This window comes from Gossypium raimondii, chromosome 13 (assembly GCF_025698545.1).
Source record: "Gossypium raimondii isolate GPD5lz chromosome 13, ASM2569854v1, whole genome shotgun sequence".
In the NCBI taxonomy this organism is placed as follows: Eukaryota; Viridiplantae; Streptophyta; class Magnoliopsida; order Malvales; family Malvaceae; genus Gossypium; species Gossypium raimondii.
Genome location: NC_068577.1, coordinates 52,362,815 through 52,381,442, shown reverse-complemented (window position 1 = coordinate 52,381,442; position 18,628 = coordinate 52,362,815). Strand labels below are relative to the sequence as shown.

General features: G+C 35.1%; 4 protein-coding genes across 7 annotated transcripts; 1 reads left to right on the top strand and 3 right to left on the bottom strand.

The window, feature by feature from the left end:
• Nucleotides 1–419: 419 nt before the first annotated feature.
• Nucleotides 420–6,134, bottom strand: LOC105782169 (zeta-carotene desaturase, chloroplastic/chromoplastic). Its single transcript, XM_012606713.2, has 14 exons — nt 5,686–6,134; nt 5,096–5,220; nt 4,747–4,881; nt 4,441–4,513; nt 4,224–4,297; nt 3,905–4,009; nt 3,548–3,792; nt 3,340–3,427; nt 3,174–3,216; nt 2,923–3,079; nt 2,666–2,794; nt 2,370–2,442; nt 1,737–1,901; nt 420–716 (listed from the first exon to the last, which is right to left on the bottom strand). The coding sequence occupies exons 1-14, from the start codon at nt 5,804–5,806 to the stop codon at nt 549–551; spliced, it is 1,701 nt and encodes a 566-aa protein (XP_012462167.1). The 5' UTR covers nt 5,807–6,134; the 3' UTR covers nt 420–548.
• A 134-nt stretch (nt 6,135–6,268) lies between these two features.
• Nucleotides 6,269–8,859, top strand: LOC105782171 (serine hydroxymethyltransferase 6). 4 transcript variants are annotated; one of them, XR_001129735.2, is made up of 4 exons: nt 6,269–6,618; nt 6,775–7,159; nt 7,272–7,378; nt 8,310–8,859. XR_001129735.2 is itself a non-coding variant. In XM_012606716.2 (4 exons), exons 2-4 carry the CDS (start codon nt 6,833–6,835, stop codon nt 8,338–8,340), a joined length of 444 nt encoding a protein of 147 aa, XP_012462170.1. In that variant the 5' UTR covers nt 6,280–6,618; nt 6,716–6,832; the 3' UTR covers nt 8,341–8,859. The 4 variants fall into 4 exon arrangements, 2 of the variants coding, with proteins under 2 accessions (XP_012462170.1, XP_012462169.1); XR_001129734.2 differs by having other exon boundaries at nt 6,270–6,618; nt 6,775–7,174; XM_012606716.2 differs by having other exon boundaries at nt 6,280–6,618; nt 6,716–7,138.
• A 1,398-nt stretch (nt 8,860–10,257) lies between these two features.
• Nucleotides 10,258–12,371, bottom strand: LOC105782175 (protein IQ-DOMAIN 19). The gene is made up of 3 exons (XM_012606718.2): nt 11,476–12,371; nt 11,161–11,400; nt 10,258–11,062 (listed from the first exon to the last, which is right to left on the bottom strand). Exons 1-3 carry the CDS (start codon nt 11,866–11,868, stop codon nt 10,565–10,567), a joined length of 1,131 nt encoding a protein of 376 aa, XP_012462172.2. The 5' UTR covers nt 11,869–12,371; the 3' UTR covers nt 10,258–10,564.
• Nucleotides 12,372–12,909: 538 nt separating this feature from the next.
• On the bottom strand, nt 12,910–18,144 carry LOC105782168 (serine/threonine-protein kinase Nek2). The gene is made up of 15 exons (XM_012606710.2): nt 17,910–18,144; nt 16,772–16,878; nt 16,598–16,664; nt 16,376–16,441; nt 16,156–16,202; nt 16,028–16,073; nt 15,778–15,858; nt 15,634–15,676; nt 15,499–15,548; nt 15,333–15,414; nt 15,171–15,220; nt 14,844–14,917; nt 14,629–14,680; nt 13,944–14,387; nt 12,910–13,795 (listed from the first exon to the last, which is right to left on the bottom strand). Exons 2-15 carry the CDS (start codon nt 16,855–16,857, stop codon nt 13,124–13,126), a joined length of 1,860 nt encoding a protein of 619 aa, XP_012462164.2. The 5' UTR covers nt 16,858–16,878; nt 17,910–18,144; the 3' UTR covers nt 12,910–13,123.
• Between the last annotated feature and the right edge of the window lie 484 nt (nt 18,145–18,628).

The following is an 18,628-nucleotide window of genomic DNA, read 5'->3' as shown; positions in this document are numbered from 1 at the left end:
GATGTTTATGCTCTTTCCCTTTCGTTTTTTGATAAGTAGAAGCAGGGGTTGTCTAGGATTAAACCCGAGATTATCAAGTCCTTTTCTACTCCACCCATGGTTCAGTCGATATTATGTTTTTGATTGATCTCTCACTTTTGTTGCCCTGTAAGTTATTTTAGCATGAATAAACAACATATAATGTGGTTGAGAAATCAGTGGCTAACCGTTTTACATTGGATTTCAAGTGAATTCTGTGTTAAAAGTTATGTGATTTAATTTGGATTCGGATAATGTTACTCACATTTAATGAGTACAGAACAGTAAACAAAATCGAGTCAGATTACTTTATCCGTAATTTTTTTTCTAGTACAAGAAAAAACAACAAAATCATTGGGAAAAATCTATTGAGATTATGTACATGGGAAATAGGAACGGTGTAAAAGTAATTTCCTTATAACTTCCTTTGATTATATAAATGTTATAAAACATGTTGAAGGGAGGCAACAGCAACCGCCTTGTCTCGGCCATTTTAGGTGGTTTGAGTATATTACTATACAGATAAACAATCATACAAGACTTAACTCATCGGTAACACTTGAAGTTTCCATCTGTTCTTGAGAACCAACCATCGCAAGCTTCTTTCGCAGCGCTGCTAACTCTTCCCCGGCATCACATATGTAGGCTGATGCTTGCCTGCCAGACAAAGTTGCTCCTTCCATGCTATCTATATAATCCTGTAAACAGTAAGACAATGCTAAATGTATATCATTCCCATCTTTCTTTAGTTAAGAAAGGTTTAGATCACAGTCAACTATGTCTCGGGTAGGATTGGAGTGAGATCGGAGAAACCCTTCCTTTTAGGAGTCAGGATTGGGGGTTAAAATATTACATAAAACTGTTCAGTTATAAACATTGGGTCGTTGTCAGGAAGAGCAAAAAACAGTAACTTAGTTTTGGGAGTCAATATGAAACTAGGCAGGTCTTAGTTTTAAGGTAACCTATCACAACCAGGCCAGGAATGATCTAATTGGCTGACTGATATGAAGCCCCATAAATTTCTCTAGGAGGCTAGGTTTATCAATTCAGGCCTATCTCGTCTTTAGGTTGAACCAGGATTTAACCTAATCGGTTCATACCTCGACTTTTAAGAGGTAGGGTTTAGTATGCCTGGAGTTTGAATCCTAACATCTGGACCCCTTTCTGGCGTTCCCCTATTCATAAGCTGCAGCCTCCTTTGTGTTTATACATGGAGCCCCATATATTTCTCTAGGAGGCTAGATTTATCAATTTCTCGTCTTTAGAACGAACCCAGTGTTTAACCTAATTGGTTCATAGAAACTTTTAAGAGGTGAAATTCAGTATGTTTGAGGTTCAAATCCAAACATCTACACCCCTTCCAGCTTTCCCCTGTTCTTATGTTGCAGTCTCCTGTCCTAGCGTGCATTTTTATATATAAACAAAAGCGGCCATAGCTTCAGAATAGGAGAAATCCAGAAGGGATAGCTTCAGAATAGGAGAAATCCAGAAGGGATTTCAGATGTTAGTTCGAACCTTAACCTAGTAACCCCCACATTGGCTTTTTGCTACAATTTAAAAAAATTCGTTCAACTAGCAGAAACAGCCTGTCTTCCTAGAAATGCAGAAATGTTGGGCACTTGGTCACCCTTTTTCTAATTCTTGGGTTGGAAGGAAAAGAATAGTCAGCATTGGATAACCAAGCCCGTCTAAGATGGCAATAGAAAGGTAGAAGTTACCTGCTTTGTGTATGATCCAGCAAGAAAGAAGTTCTTTATGGGTGTCTTTTGATCAGGTCGGAATGGATCTTTACCAGGTCCTTCACGGTATAGAGATTGCCCAATTTTGACAACAGACGACCAAATAACTTCTAAACCTTGGGATGATGGGAATAGAGTCAAAACCTGGCAATAGAACAGGAGAAGTGATGTAAAAAACAAAGGTATTGAAGGTAAATAATAGTGCATCTAGATCACATTAAGTGTCGCCTGAGACAGCAAAAGTCTTGAAAGTTAACAACAGCCAGTTGTTCCTGATTCTCTTCTGCCATTAAAACCAGACAAGATCCACTGACAAGCCAAACTAATATTATTTGAACATTCTACAAATATTGGGACATGCATGAACAAGCTTAGAATAATTTGAACATACTCGTACCAGAAACTTGCAACTGAGTGCAAGTAACATAGGGTGCTAGAATACATATGGGCAAACCACAGCTATTTGAGACCAACTTCAATTTGTGAGCATACACGGATTAACTATTGAGAAAGTGGAAATGGACTTAAACTCGGACAAAGAAAACTATGCATTTCGGTCTCTTGAAAGTTGCAATTAACTTAAGAATAAAGGATTCCTTAGAAGTTTCCAACCTGCTTTGATACTCTCTTAATGATTTCGTCGTTTGGCAACGGCATGTACGGATCTCCTGGTGTCAATACACATCTGAAAAGACAACAGCCAAACAAGCAATAAGATATTTTGGTCAATTGAGGAGCAGATGAAGTATCAAAAAATTTTATAGGAATACACAACCTCAGGATTTCTCTGTCATAGCAATTTTCTTCAGATCCAAATCCAAAAATCAACTAATATTTAACCGAAGAAGACAACCCTTGCACATAGCAAATATATGAAGTAATAACAGTAAGAAAATATGTGTCCTTACTGGAGCAATGAACCTTGTCCCTCGATGTAGTAATCTTCGGGAGAAGTGAGAGCTAGGTCCGCAAAACAGGAGAAATCCGCATCTGGAGTATACAGAAGATTATCAAGGCCTATAGCTTGCCTCAGTTGCCTTTTGAAGAGTCAAGGATAACCAAGAAATGGAACACACGAAGCGATATGTTAGTTTTTAAGAAGCAAAAGCAAAGGGAGACTTTAGTAGGCCATTGAAAACAGCCGTAATACATATGAAAGAATCACCTTGCCCGTTGTAGATCCCGCAACTCTGTGACCCAGCCATTGTATCGGAGTTGCACGGTAACAACCGGCACTCCCACTAGTTCATAAATATTATTAAAAAATTCTGATTCCCTCCACCCGGATGGAAGTAACCTTTTTATTCCAGGGACATCACATGCTGCCATCAATGGAGTAAGAATGATTAAGAATCATTTCGAGATAATATAAAAAGGTAATATGGAACTTTTGAAGAGGAAGATCCAACTACGGACCAGCAACATAAGCATCAGCAGTTACGAGTTTCTTGTTAGTAGCCTGCATTGATTTGAAACTTAAAATTAAGCATGAAACAGAAAGTTTTGAACTAAAAACCTTAACATCTATAAATTGCAACTAAATTTCCAATAATTACAGGAAGCAACATTGGGGGAGGTTTACTTTGGACATGGCAAGTCCGGTAACATATGTCTCTCCATCAGCGGATTTATCGTAAAGTATCTCTCTGCATCCCCACCTTAGATGGAACCTGTTTCGGCAAGTAAAGATGTTAAACAAGCGAAGCAGTCAACTCATTTCAAAGAAATCCAATAAAGCAGTGAACCATAATCTGCACTAAATAGTTTGTAGGGCTATATTAATAACATACCTGCCTCCTCTTTCTGTTATATAATTTCTGATTGGACCACTCAAGTAGACATCGGGAGAACCCTTCAGCATACGCAGAAGGGAAGCCTCTGTCTTAGTGGCAAACAGAGAGAAAATCGTAAGCATACAACGAGCACTGATGTTATCACAGTCAATAAAACCCAAGGCATAAGCAACCGGATCCCACATTCTCTGGATGCTCATGCGTGTACCACCTTTAGACAAAAACCAATCTGAGAAGCTTATCTGCAAGAGGTGAATGAATTTAAAGTAATAGAAAAGCATAAAGAGATTTCTTTAAAAGACTCAAAATTGACAAGAATCCAAAAAGGGCATGAAAGGGATAGTTTTTACATACATTATCCAAATCTCTTATATCCCTCATTGCTCCATCTGGATTAATAAGAGCCTTAACAACGGGACTTAGGGCAAGAGCCAGAGCATTTCTTGCTTTATCGTAAGTCTACACTTGAAAAAATATAGAGTGAAATGATTAGCTTAAGCATCATCTGCTTTAGCTTACAAAAAAAAAAAAAACTTATATTAAGGAAAAGAAAAGGTATATTGTAGCAGTATTGACAATTATAGCAAATAAAACAGGAGAAGCATGATAACAGTCAGCGGAAGCAAGGAATATTAATGCACTGCCGAGAAAAGGGTAGTAGAAAGAGTATAACCTTCAGCTGATTTGTCGATAAAAATGCACGCATTCCATGTATAGGAGCTCCAACTGGAAATCTAAAATCAAGTTCTGCATCACAACTTGAAGTCACGAAACTGATCGTGGGAATGCATGGCTAAAAGAATATGTTTTTAGTCCTATTTGAAGTGAGATTCTAACATAAAAATAATTATCCCAGAATTTGTTTAAATAGGGTGAAATATAGACCATACCACCAAGTTCACCCCCTTTGTTTACAAATGTGTGAGTATGATCCTTCACAAGCAGATTTTTATCAGCACCCACCTAGGATAAGGTAGACATAGACAAAAACTATCAGATAACCGAGCCTTAAAAGGTTGATAAGTAAATTTTCAACTAATCGCTAAAAGGACCAGCTTCAAGGTAGCTCCCATATTCAGAAATCTATTTCCTTGCTAAGTCGAACATGTTTTCCAATGAAAAAATTCAGATGAAGGGACAATATGTCGAATGACCATCAGAAGGTCCTATCACTATTACAAGCCTTACTTCTTCACCTTTTTCATTAAACGAAATAGATTGTTGTAGCAACCGAAGAAAACATGCAGCCCCATCTCGATGTGGTTTCCTCTTCTATCGACAAAAGAACCGACTTTCCCTCCTATGAAAGACCTTGATTCATATATATCAACCTGAAGATACCAAAGTAATCATCAAATTATAGCCACTATATTGAAAAATCACTAAACCATGTATATCTAAGGAAAGAAATTTCCAAAAATCAGTTTTTTTATTATTATTAGAAACTGGAAATGCCAAATATGGTTCTGCTTGTAATTCCCATCATATTAAAATGCCAATCTGGTTAAGATAATGTAAAAATAGGTATGTAGAGACAAGAAAAACCTCATGGCCTTGATCTAATAGCTCAACCGCAGTTGACATGCCCGCAAGGCCGGCTCCGATAATAGCCACCTTCAGCTTTGGTCCCCTATAATGTTCAGGTTCAGGTGGAAACAACCCCTTTGGAGCTGCAAAGTAATCAAATCCAATTATCTACCATGGTGACATGAAATTTTGCTACAAATTACAACAATAACTTTCAAACATGATTATCAAACATCAAAAACCATAGATCTTTAAATGATAACAAACAAGAATTCTAGGCTATATATCCTACACTCCTACAGTTTAACTTCAATTCATTGCACGGTAACCCCACTTTAGCATCCCAAAATTTCATGTCTAAGTCCTTGTTATATAAATTTAGCTAAATTAACTACAATTCACTATGTTGTCTACAAAACCAAGAATACCCAGAATCCAAAAGACCCCAAATAAACTACCTTTGGCAAAGAGCACCCAAAAAAAAAAAAAAGAGTTCCGGTAAAATAAAATCACAGAAGGAATAAAACCCAGAACCCAGAAAATCACAACAAACAAAACAATTATGAAAATCAAAAGACCATAAAAAAAGAAAGGATGATAGAGGTTACCATTAACACTCATGTCGGAAACATTGTTGTCTAAAGAAGATTTCACAAAGAGCCTTGGAGACTTCACCCCACCCACTGAACTCAAACCAGTGGCTGCAAAAAGAAAAGAAGCAGAAGCCATGGATAAACCCAAAATTTTTTGCAACTTTTTAACTTTCCTTATACAATTAGAGGCAAGAATACCCTTTTTTGATCCAAAAAGAAAAAAGAAAAGGAATCTAAAGAACAAAGATGCCGAAATGAGCAGTATTTGTCTGGGAAGATGAAGTTAAAATAATCTATTGGAGCATTCAACTTCCAAAGTTCTCTCTTTTTTTAGTACTATAAAACTAAAAAACAATTCTTTTAGTATGGAAGTTGAGAGACTTGAGAAAAATGTAGAATGAAAAAGGAGCCGACTTTTATGTGAATTTGCCACTAACTTATAATCGACCAACCAAAACCCAACTTCTGTTTTCAATTATCGCATTAATATTTATAATTAAATATGATATGATGCAATTTTATAACTGTAATTTAAACTGTGAATTTTAATGGATGGTGTCATTTTTTCCATTATCTTAGAGCACGGAGTTGAATTGCCTGAGGGACCACTATAGTTCTAGTTGCCTAAATTTTGGCTTATCACAACAACTGAAACCATGTTTGGTTGGGTGTATTAGCCCCACTTAATTCCCATGTAATCTGTTGTTTGGTTGGTTGTATTACCATTACGTCTCAAATCTGTTCCTTCCCTAATACACCCGGTCGCATAATAGCTATTCCCCCCATCCAGCGTCGATTAGAGAATCCTTACCCATTTCTTATTTTCGTTTTTTTTTTCTGCCCTCATAGATTTCTGCTTCTTCTTCCATCGGCATTGCAGATCTATCCTCATTTCTTCTGCTTTCATAACAAATCCTCAACATTGTCTTCATCGGAGGCCGATTTCAGGTATGAATCTTTGCTTCAACATTGTCTTCGGCTTTCTCTGTTTTAATTTTTCTCTCCTTTATTGTTTTTTTTCGTTTGGGTTTTGTTTGAATGTAAGCTTTTGTTCCATGGATTTGTTATCTCAATCGGCTGACACTTCATCAACGCTCTCTTTAGGGTTAGTTTCATCTTCGCCGCAGTCTATACTGGGTTACTATTGCCCGGAGATAGGATCATGGGATTGGATACTCCATCAGGAGGGAATACCAGTCATGGGTATTATACCCCACATGGTAGAAAAGTATCTTCTGCTTCAATTTTCTTTGAGAGTTTGCCATATAAAGTGAATCCACAAACTGGGTATATAGATTATGAGAAGTTGGAAGAGAGGGCGCTTGATTTTAGGCCTAAGATATTGATTTGTGGTGGTAGTTCGTATTCGAGGGAATGGGATTACGGAAGGTTTCGACAGACTGCGGATAAGTGTGGTGCTGTTTTGCTTTGTGATATGGCTCAAATCAGTGGACTTATTGCTGCTAAGGTCCGCAAGCTGTGAAGAACTGTAATTATTTGATAGGTTATTTGCTTTATGTGTTGCACTAAGGCTTTATTCATGATTTATAGCTTCTGAAATATACCTGTTTATCCTGAAAGTTTTGGTATTCATGTGGCAGAATTTGCCAATTTTCCTGAAAGTGTTGTTGCTCTTGCAAGAGAAAAGGCTGCTAAATTGGAAGATTTCTCACCGACTTCAATCATTTCAACTGATGCTGGACAAGAGGTTTGGCTGTTATTTTTTTTTGTTATAATACTTGTCACAAGGCTATAATATGCCTGCATTCTGGTTCTGGACATGCAAAGCCTTTTGTTTAGATGATTTTCCTGCTTCAACTATGGTGTTTCGACTCCAACTTCTTTTTGTCTTTTCTCTGGTAGCATTTCTCATTGCTTAAATTCATAAAATTAATAACACAGTAGACCATGTTGAGAAAGGTGATGAAGCCGATTGTTTTTCATCGTAGCACATATATTTGAGTTATATATGTATATAGTTTAGCTCTTATTCTAGAATTAGTTTGTTGTCATCAGTTGGAAAATTGCCTATGCTTTTGAAAAGGAGCTTTGATATGCCCTTTTCATCTAGAACAGTAGTTGCTTGGAATTCTAGACTTGCAACTTTTATTTCTTTTCCTGAAGTATTCATGGCTGGCCTTTTTTTGGTATATCTCCGGATACGAGTTTGAAGATGTCTCAAAAAACTTAAAAAACTGAACATACTCGAGTACGAGTAGCATAGCTTGCAAATGCGACTCTATGGTACTCTTATTTATGTGTAGTTGGTGATGTTGAAATGGATGACTCATTAATATATCAGAAAGTTAATCGGTTACTACCATGTTTAGCTCTTTCTTAGTACTTTGAATTTGCCTATGTGTATAATGTGTCAACTGATGCTACTGGTGTAGAACTTAAGGCTAAAACTAAATTTTATATGATTTCTTCCAGGAGTTGAATAAGATGAAATTCCTTTTTTTTAATATGTGCTTCTTCTTTGCTGGAATTTACTTTTTTTTTTATTTGGAAATTATTTGTTTGGTTGTTGAGAAAGGAAGGGAAATTAAATCATGATATATGTATATATTTGTTTGGATAAATCATGATAGTTTGTTTTTTTGTTATGTTGTTTAACTTTGTTAGTTATTTGGTGCCAGAGCTGAAAACCCGAATCAAGAAGTACTTTGAAGGGGATGAAGAGGCACTCCCTTCAGTTCTTGAGGCCATTTTGCGGAGAAAGTTAGCTGGGAAGCATGAGGAGACCAATGATGAATTGATGGATGAATTGGAGGTGCAACCACGAGACGATGTGGATGATGAAGAGTTCGAGTCAGATTTTGATAATTTGTACTCGACTGATGAAGAGATACTTGCAATGTTTTTGATGAAATAAAGTGTGGATAGAAAACCTGTCAATACTTGCAATGTTTGTCCATAATGTTTGTAAATGAGAAATGACCCTAGTCTACATCATTTCTCAAAGCCTGCGATTGCATGTAAATGTCACTAGAAAGCTGTTGCTAAGGCTTAAGAAACTGTTTAATGAGTCAGTGTTGGTTGTTTCAAGTTTACTTTAATATCACCCTGTTTACTGCTTTATAGTTTAACTTTTGTATGGTAAGTGATTTGTATACTAGTTGTTTCTCTTGAATATGCATGCAGAACTTATATATTAGAAGTTACAAACACAGATTTGCTGCTTGATAACAGATAGATCTTTTTTTTTTTTTATAGTTTACCATGGTTGCTTTATGTCTATGTGATTGTTCATAGAAAATTTTTTTTGGAAGAAGCCTATGCTTGACATTTGTTTAATCCATGTTTTCTTAGCAAGTATCTACATTATTAATCTATATTATATAGTATTATATATTATGATTTTATTAAATTCATATAAGAATATTTAATATTAAGAAATTTATTAAATTATATATTTTATTAAATTATATTTAATAATAATTATTTTAAATTATATTATATAGTATTATATATTATGATTTTATTAAATTCATATAAGAATATTTAATATTAAGAATTTTATTAAATTATATATTTTATTAAATTATATTTAATAATAATTATGTTAAATTATATTATATAGTATTCTATATTATAATTTTATTAAATTCATATAAGAATATTTAATATTAAGAATTTTATTAAATTATATATTTTATTAAATTATATTTAATAATAATTATGTTAAATTATATTTTATAGTATCATATATTATGATTTGAGTAAATTCATATAAGAATATTGATTATTAATAATTTTATTAAATTATATATTTTAATTATAATATATTTAACAATAATTATGTTAATTTATATTTTATAGTATCATATATTATGATTTGAGTAAATTCATATAAGAATATTGATTATTAAGAATTTTATTAAATTATATATTTTAATTATAATATATTTAATAATAATTATGTTTAAATATGATTAAATTATATATTATTGATATTAATAATCTTATTAAAATTTAAATAACAATAACAATAATCATTTACCAAAACAAATTTATGGTAAGGGTATTCTAGTCATTTTAGTTTTTTCCATTATGCTATTACACCTCTATTCCATTCAACCAAACACAAGATTGCTATTATGCCTCTATTCCATTATATTCAACCAAACAATTGATTTACTATTACGCCTCTAATCCATTACGCCTCTATTCCAATACAGCGAACCAAACGTGCCCTAAGTTTTTTTATTCAGCTTCTGTCCGAGTTGGCAATAGCTGAATTTTTGTCTTTTTCACCATTGATCTCTATTTGTAAAATATTGACTGTTTCCATCCATTAAAATATATAATTCTATCCATAAAAATATCTCAATTATTGTACATGATACATAATTATATACCGAGCTGAAATCTCGGGGCGGCATTGCTCTCCCGGACTCCCCATACAATGAACACTGCACAGTTTGAATGTTGATTATGAATATTTGTATGGCTGTGGTATACTTTTCTTTTCCTTTCAGAATCCATATTAAATCATCTGTTCATATAACTTTTTTGCCTTTCATACTTTTGATGGATTGTGCAAACAAAAAACAGGATACCCAGTATTCTGATGAACAATGGAAATTTAGAATCTGAAAGTATTTGCAATCTTTTCATTCATATAAAAGCAGAAGATTGTATTCTTTTTCATCTGTTAAATCCTGTATTATTCTAATTCTTCAATTTTTTTGAAGTATCATTGTTGGATACTTGTGTACCCTACCAGATATTCAGATATGGATTTCACATATCATCTTTCAAGCACTTCCAAATACATAGAAGTTTACTGAATATATTCGTGTCGGATATATACCTATATCCAGCTTTTACTCCCGAGTCCGTGTGACAAAGATTCAATCTTGAACCTACTGCAGTGAACACTTGACTTACCTCATTTGTAAGAAGAGGTATCCATCTTTGGTGTAATTGTGGATTGATAAAGTTTGACAATCCACGGATCTTGATGTTCATCCGCAATACCTTTCGACTGTGAAAATGAATAACGTGGAAGAATATCATCATCCATTTCTTCGGCCGAAGTTATTCTCTTGCCTTTGGCTTTGAAGTTCAATGCAGGCCGTTGTCTCGGTTCGCTTTGTGACCGGAGTTTGGCCCTCGAAGATTGTGTGTTTGCCATGTAACTCGGCATGTATGGATAATCATGAGAACTGAAAGAGGATCTAGCAGGCGTTACCTTCGACATCGGAGGAGAATGTCGCGGACTGTTGTGTGTGGTGAATGAGGACTCCTCATGCTTTTGTTGCCTCTTTAAGATTGGAATCTCTCCTGAGTAATATTTGATGATTCCTTGCTCAATCCTCTCCATTTGTGAATGATTCATTAAACCATTTTGGCTCTTCACAAGCCCATGTTTTTCATTAATACCTTCCTATATGCACATAACATTGATAAATTAGTAGTTGAATTTGGAGTTATTGCAACAATAATTGATGTTTGGTTGCTTAGAAAATGATGGAAAAAACTGACTCTTTGTGATCTTTTGAACTCCATCTCCTGGAGAAACCTGCCATATCTTAATGATTGGGATTTTACATCAAGTTGTGATTGGTCAGCCATCTGAATTCTCTGAAACCGAGCTCGAACTTGTATAGACATTAACGCATGCATGCTTCGGAGAGTAGCAGTTGTTTGTTTTCTCACTAAGTAACCCCTAACCAATGCCTGCAACTTTACTAGTCCCCTTAAAGCATGCAATGCTTTCCTTGCCTGCAATATTGATCAATAAAAATCATTAGGCCACTGCAACCATGGAATTCAAAAACTTAAGCATATGATCATTACCAAATACGAACGAAAAGCGGCTTGAATCTGGGTCGCTGCCGCATTTTCCACTGCTGCATATCTTGCTTTTGTTTTCCTTCTGCTAGAATTCATCATGGCCATTGTGAAAACCCTCGTATTATCATGCCGGATCCCCATATTGAATATAGCTTGCTTCAAAAGTGGAGTTGCAGTCATTGAGTCAAGTGACTGGGAACTCTTATGAGCTCGATCTTTACTCGACAACTTCCCAAAACTCCATCTCCGCTTAAACGAAGATGCGGACGATGGAGTTGCAGACGGGGATGAAACCAAATTCTCTTCATCAAAAGATATGGACAAATTCTTCCTTTTTCCTTTATCATCTTTTCTCCCTAGCAAGAAGTTTACTAACCATTTGCTTGCCTTTCCCATGTCTGATCACACCCCAGACAACAAAGACCAAAGATCTTATAAATTTATACAGATAACTTGTTAGTGTTGTTGACTAGTATTTTTTTTATCTCTTTTTTAATTCATGTATATTAGTATTTTTTTTTTCTTGCCATTGAATTTATTTATATATTTTCTTTGCAATAATATTATATTATCCAAGGCCTGCAATGGAAATCCTAATCCTGGTGAAGCCATTTGCCACTCCCTTGAAGATTTCTTGCAAAGTTTCATTTTCACTTAATAGTGTTTTCTTAACTTCTAAACTTCTGTTTCTTTAAAGTAATGGGCCCTCAAGTAGACTAAATCTGGAATCATTTGATGTAAATTGTAGCTTGGAGTGAAATATTTTCCAACAGTACTAAGCTTGGTGGTACAAGATTATCTTGGACATAATTGTTTAGACTCAAGTTTAAGTATCAGATACGAGTATGGTCTATTTTTTTTTCCATGTATTTGGAGGAGTCAAAACCTCCGTAATCATGTCAAATACGAGTGTCGAATGTAAAGGATAAAACCAAGAACAAAAAACCAGAACAACATAGAAAAGCATTTACCTGCCAAGGAAAAACTAAGTTTGACTTAAATTAAGAGCAATTCAAGATTTAAAAAATTTATTATCTTTCAATGGTTTGATGTCCAATCAAACAAATCTTGCTGTGTTCAAATTCATTTTTCCTTACTGTTGTTCATTAGCCTTTGCAAACCCCCTTCTGCTGAGCCTCTTGAATGGAATAATGTGAACTAGTATTTGGAGGTGTCTGAGATGGGTGATTTGACGGGTAGTGAGGATGGTCCGGTGGTTGGGTTAGGCTGTGTAACGGTTGGAATGGAGCCCTGGGCAGTTTCTTATCACCACAAAGTAACTCTTTTATATTTTCTCATCTTGGTTGAGATGGCTATGATAAGCGAAAACCGGAAGTTCTATTTCGGTACAGGAACAAAGATACCAGTTTCAGCATCAAGATCATCCATTTTTCGTATCCGTCATGAATATAAATAAAAAGTCGATAGGTAGAACCGTGGAAGAAATGTTCATCATCCATTTCGAAGAAAATAACGGAACTACAACCTAGAACTAACAATTAGCATTCACTTGAAAACCAAAATGCCTAATTGCTAAGGTTCTCTCAATATGAATCAATGCCTAAAATCAGATAAGCCTGGACCGGACTCTAAAAATTTGATACATGTTTTTGGCTACAGATAATAATACAGACCACAGGGTTCACCATTATTAATCCTCTGGTTTACCGGTATTCTCCTTAAAGCTCTTAGTCAACCAGATAGCAGTTTCTCTAGGGGAGGCCTTACCTGGTCCGAACGGCTTTAGTAGCACCCCAAGCTCATCATACCTCTCTTGCTGCAGCAACCTTGCACTAAATTCAAGCAACCCTTCCAATGCCTCAGCACGTTGCTGGAACGATGAAGGGTCAAATCTCCATCTCTGTGTGTCTGATGAGGTACGGCTTGATGCCCCAGCAGTGGCATTCTGATCGGAGGAATCGGTCGCATTCTCTCCATCAGCTTTAAACATGCTGCGTTGAATTCCCTGCCATGCATCAGTGAAACAGGGCTTGATGGATGCTCGATCACTTGTTTGAACAGTACATTTGTCTTTTGTGATTGAACGATCAACAAATTGCGGTGAGCCAGAGGAGCCCTGTGCAGATATTGATGAAGTTTTGTGGATGGGGAAGAATGCATCTTCATACGAGGCTAATGGGAATTCAGCTATCTTATCAATTCGAGGAGCATTAACTGAAACGTCCGGTGATTGTATGAGGTGAAGAATACCAGCTTTAGACATAGAAGCTGATTCTCGTACTGTAGTTCTTGTTGGTAGTGGCAAGGATGTCCTTCGAGTTGCTGGAAGAGGTTTTTTAATCGGAGTGCGAGAACCAGGAAACTGTCGGCACAAGATAAACAGTAAAACCGCAGCTTTTGAAACTAGAAAAAGGTTATTATTAGCAATCTCGAGGAATGTGTTGAACACAAGTCTGAGAAAGGAAAAGGCGGGGGAAAGGGAGGAAGGAGAAGAGCTCTAAGGAACTTACAGAGTCACGATTCTTTGTTGGCTCTGTCTTTCTCTTGGCAGTTACAGAAGCTTTTGCCAAAGAACTTCTTGGAGTCTTGGTGATACTAGAAAGTTTTGAAGTAATTGGCTTGCAAATGACTGTTCCTTGGCTGCTATCAACAGACAAATCCTCTAATCTTTGATTTAAATAACCCGGTACAGCATGATGTATTCCTTTGGTAGAGCAAACCGAATCTTGCTCAGCTCCAGAAATGCTCGGATTCAATGTCCGATCATTACTGTACGACTGACGCCTCTCCCTGTAACCAGAGAAGCGGACTTCTACTGGATCCGAAAATCTAGTTTTCTTTATATTGGTTTCTGGCCAATTCACAGGTAAAGAGTTCCTTCTCGGATTATTGATTTTAATTTGAACCTTGAGAACATATGGCTGAAGGTGTGGGTGTCTGAGCAGTTCCTCAGCCTGTTACAACGGATATGATGATCAGAAAGATCATAAATTGCAGAAATGTGCACATGCAAATGAATGAATGCCCCAAAACCAGGCACAAAGCACAGTATGGCAACTAAAACAACTGTAGTTTCGTTCTATCCAATTCTAAAATCATTTATGTATGAATTTACATTTGAGCACATTATAGGCAACTCATATAGATGCTCTGTATTAACATAAAAGACATAGACTAGAGGAGAGTTATAAATACACTTGGCCTGAGTTCAGGATTCTTGCGCAGCATGCTTTTAACAAGACCACGACTGAAATGGAAATCAAGAAATAGTTAGACCAACATAACCCATCATTCTAAAATGCGCATATTAGAAAACGAAATTCACAAGGCAAAAACCAATTATTATGCTACCCCTTAACAAGAAGAAATAAAGTACAATGACACCAGTCATGGAAGGAAAACGAGCTTACAAGGCCCCAGAATATTTCGTTGGAAGTGGAGCAACTATTGATTTATTGATCTTGTTTATCAGTGCCAGCATATCCTGCTCGAGATGATTTAAGTTTATTAGGAAAAGGAAAACAATACATGAAACCGGAAAATGATTACTAAACATTAAACGAAGTTTCCTGAAGGAGAAATACATCCTGATGTCAAAGTATTAATTATACCTAAAAGCTCATGATGCAACAAAATGTCAAGACTCAAGATTATGTGCAATAATAGAACCTAAAAGATTTATATGCAACAAGCTGCAAATTGTTATGAAGTAAAAAGGATAGGGTAAAAAAACTCACAAACGCTTTAAATGCAGGCTTGAGAGAAGTCATTTCATATATACAGCATCCTGGAAAATATATTTTTTAAGTCATTTAAACACATATAAAGATTAAAATCTTGGAATTCTATAGAGATTGACAGACAAAGGCGAGTGCTCTTTTGTGTGGGAGCATGTTTACCTAATGACCAGATATCCGACTTAGAACCATAGGGTATGTCAGCCAGAAGCTCAGGACACATATAGCTCGGAGTCCCAACAACCTGAAGAAAACAGCATTGATTAATGATATAGAATCATGATTAACAAAATCAAGAGACCTTAATTTATTGTATGTAAGTACTTACAGAGGATGTGAGATCATCGGAAGTCAAAATTTTAGCAAGTCCAAAATCACCTGCATAAGTGTTTTACTCTCATCTTTATGAGGAGAAATTCTAACTCTTTCAAGGAACTAAATGGAAAACAGTAAAATCACTCACCGAGACGAATGTCTTGGTCTTTTGTCAAGAAGATGTTTGAACACTGAAAAACGGATCAAATAAAATATTATCAGTAGAAAGCAACTCGGTGCATTACAGAAGATTGTAATACATTCAGGATGAGAACAACATCATGCCACTAACCTTGACATCACGATGAAGAATATGATTCACGTGCAAATAGTCAAGAGCCATCAGGAGTTGAACTAGCCACTTGCACAGTTTCTAAACATGTTTCGATACAATAAAATTTGGACTTGCAATTGTTAGAAAATAAAAGTTGTCTAAGAGATTAAAATAACAATAAACTTCGACATAAGAGGAAATGAGAAATTACTGGAAGACGAGTTGAAAAATTAAAATGAAAAGAAAGGGAAAAGAAAAAAAACCAAACCTCCTCTGAGAAAAGCTTGCCATTTGCTTTCTTTATTGCTTCAGCCCTGGTTTATAAGGAAAATAGTATTATGATTTGATAACAACTTACAGAAATATATCTCGATATCAGCAAGAAAAGGAACTTACATGTCTCCTCCTTCACAATAACCTATAATAATGCACACATAACAACCCTGAAAACAAAGACAAACGAGAACCCATGTTAGCCCATAGATCACTGCAAAGATTCAGATGATATGGACAAATCAGCAAGAGGTATATAACATGAGAGACAATAAAAAGAAAGTGCAAAATGAAACCGCCAAGCAGAGCAGATATTACAGGAAATAGTGAAAATAAAACATACCTTTTCTACCCAGGAATCTTTGTACTCCACAATGAATGGGTTTCGAATTTTAGAAATAAGCTCCATCTACATGAACCACATGAAATGTTAGTCTATAGATTGATTAAAACTAAGTTCATACCAGAGAAACAAGCAGTTGGCCTACAATCAGCAACACTAGAGATCATAAAAGAAGCATAAAGAAAATAAGGAAGTAAAAAGACCTATCAGGGAATTACAAACCTCCTGATGAGCAGATCTTCTTGACCTATCGGTCTGGCGAGCAAGACGGATTTTTTTAAGCACATACCTTATCATTCCCAAAGAAAAGAGAAAAGGATAAATCAATTGACATAAGATGAGTCAATCAAGGAACTCTAATTGACATAAGGCAATGTGTCTTATTCGCAGTCTTACTTCTTCTTTTCATGCTTATGCCTCACTAGAAGAGCTGAACCAAAAGCTCCCTTCCCAATTTGCTCTAGTACCTCATACTGCTCCATGTGGTAGATGTATTCGACTTCCTTTTTCCGGATTTGACCAAAAAAGAAGTCAGCACATTAGATATCCATGAATCATTCCAAAATTATAGAGATGCAGTATCTTGCTCAGACTCTTCATTTTGCTTGAAGTGCTAGAGTAAACATAGGTATCGGATATGACCCTCTAAGGATCCTCCAAATAAGTGGAAAATAAAATAAAATTGGAACATATCTGGATCCGACACTCAAGTCAAGTAACATAGGAGATGCAAAGGGATATGCTACACTATCTGTCCAGTTACTTGAATGCATACTCTTAGAAGTTAACCGCTAACAACAAAACATAGATGAAACATAGACAAAATAAGAAACAAAGAATTTATACATTGAAAAAGAAAAAGATTCCAGCTTTTTAGAATTGGAAAAACCAATTCAACAATTGAACAAAAATGAAAATCAACATTCACCATATGACAGACAGAAAAGAGGGCTAATATAAGCAATGGTTCAAAAATATTTCAGACAACAATGTTAGAAAGTTTTAAATTTCACGGTACAGTAAAGATTAAAATGTCAGCATCTTGCAATTTTTAAACCCTTTTTTTTTCTACAACCCATCAAGTTAAATTATTTTGTTTAGTCAAAATCATGAATTGATAGCTCAGCACAGCAACCATTTTTAATTGTACTAAGCTTTAAAACCTTTCTATTTATAGGAACATCAGAATAGAAGAGAAAAATGGAACAGTGAAAAGAAATTAGAAAAGAAATATCTGATTAAAGTAGTTGTTATAATTTATACACCACATAGTTATCAGCTTAAAAAATCAACATTTTTATTTACTAAACAAGCAAAAAGCCCAAAACTTTAGATAAAATGCACATTAGGTTGAAAACACCAAGAAGAAAAATAAAGGAATAACAATTACAATGCATCACCAAGAACCCAATTTTCTTGACCAAGAATCAAGAAAGCAACGAACTTGGAAAATGTTGAACAGTGAAATAGAGATTCAGAAAAGGAAAAAGGAAATCTAAAGATTCAGAAGAGAAAAAAAGAATGTTGAATGCACCTGAGAGTGATAGCAGTAAAGGGTATATAGATTGTTGATCCAAAGAGATCACAATGAAAAGAAAGATGTGGACCTAACCATTTGAGCTGAAGCTAAAGAAAAAAGACAGTGTTTACAGAAGAACCAAATATGAGAAGAAGAACAAGGTGGAGATGAAGAAGCAAAGGAAGCTGCTGATTGTTGCAGCTGTTTCTCCATTGGGTTGGTTTTTTTTTTTCCTCAAGGAAGAAAATGACAAAAAAAAATTGTAAGCGAGGGATTAAAGAGTTGGATTGGACCGCAATATATTACTTTTTAATTAATATGAAAAATAATTATTTAACACATTAATAGAGTATTTAATACACTAATATATTTTTAATTGATATTGAATAATAATAAAAACAAGTCATATGTCAGTTTTTAAATTTCTCCTGTAAAATTAAAAATTATCAGATTATTACTTAAAGATTCGTTAGCGGTTTTAGTTAACGTGGTTAAGATTAATTCGTTTATTATTTTATAATATTATCAGTGTATCAGTGTATTATTTTATAATAAAAAATTATGTGATAAATAACCTCACGTGATAGCTTGATGGTTAAGGATGTTTATTGCCTTAGATGTGGCTTAGGTTCAAGTTGCACTAGTTATGTTTGTTGTTTAGGTTTTGCCTTGTTATTGTATGTATTTATAATTCTATTTTTCTATATAAAAGAGATGTAATGACAAAAATGTTC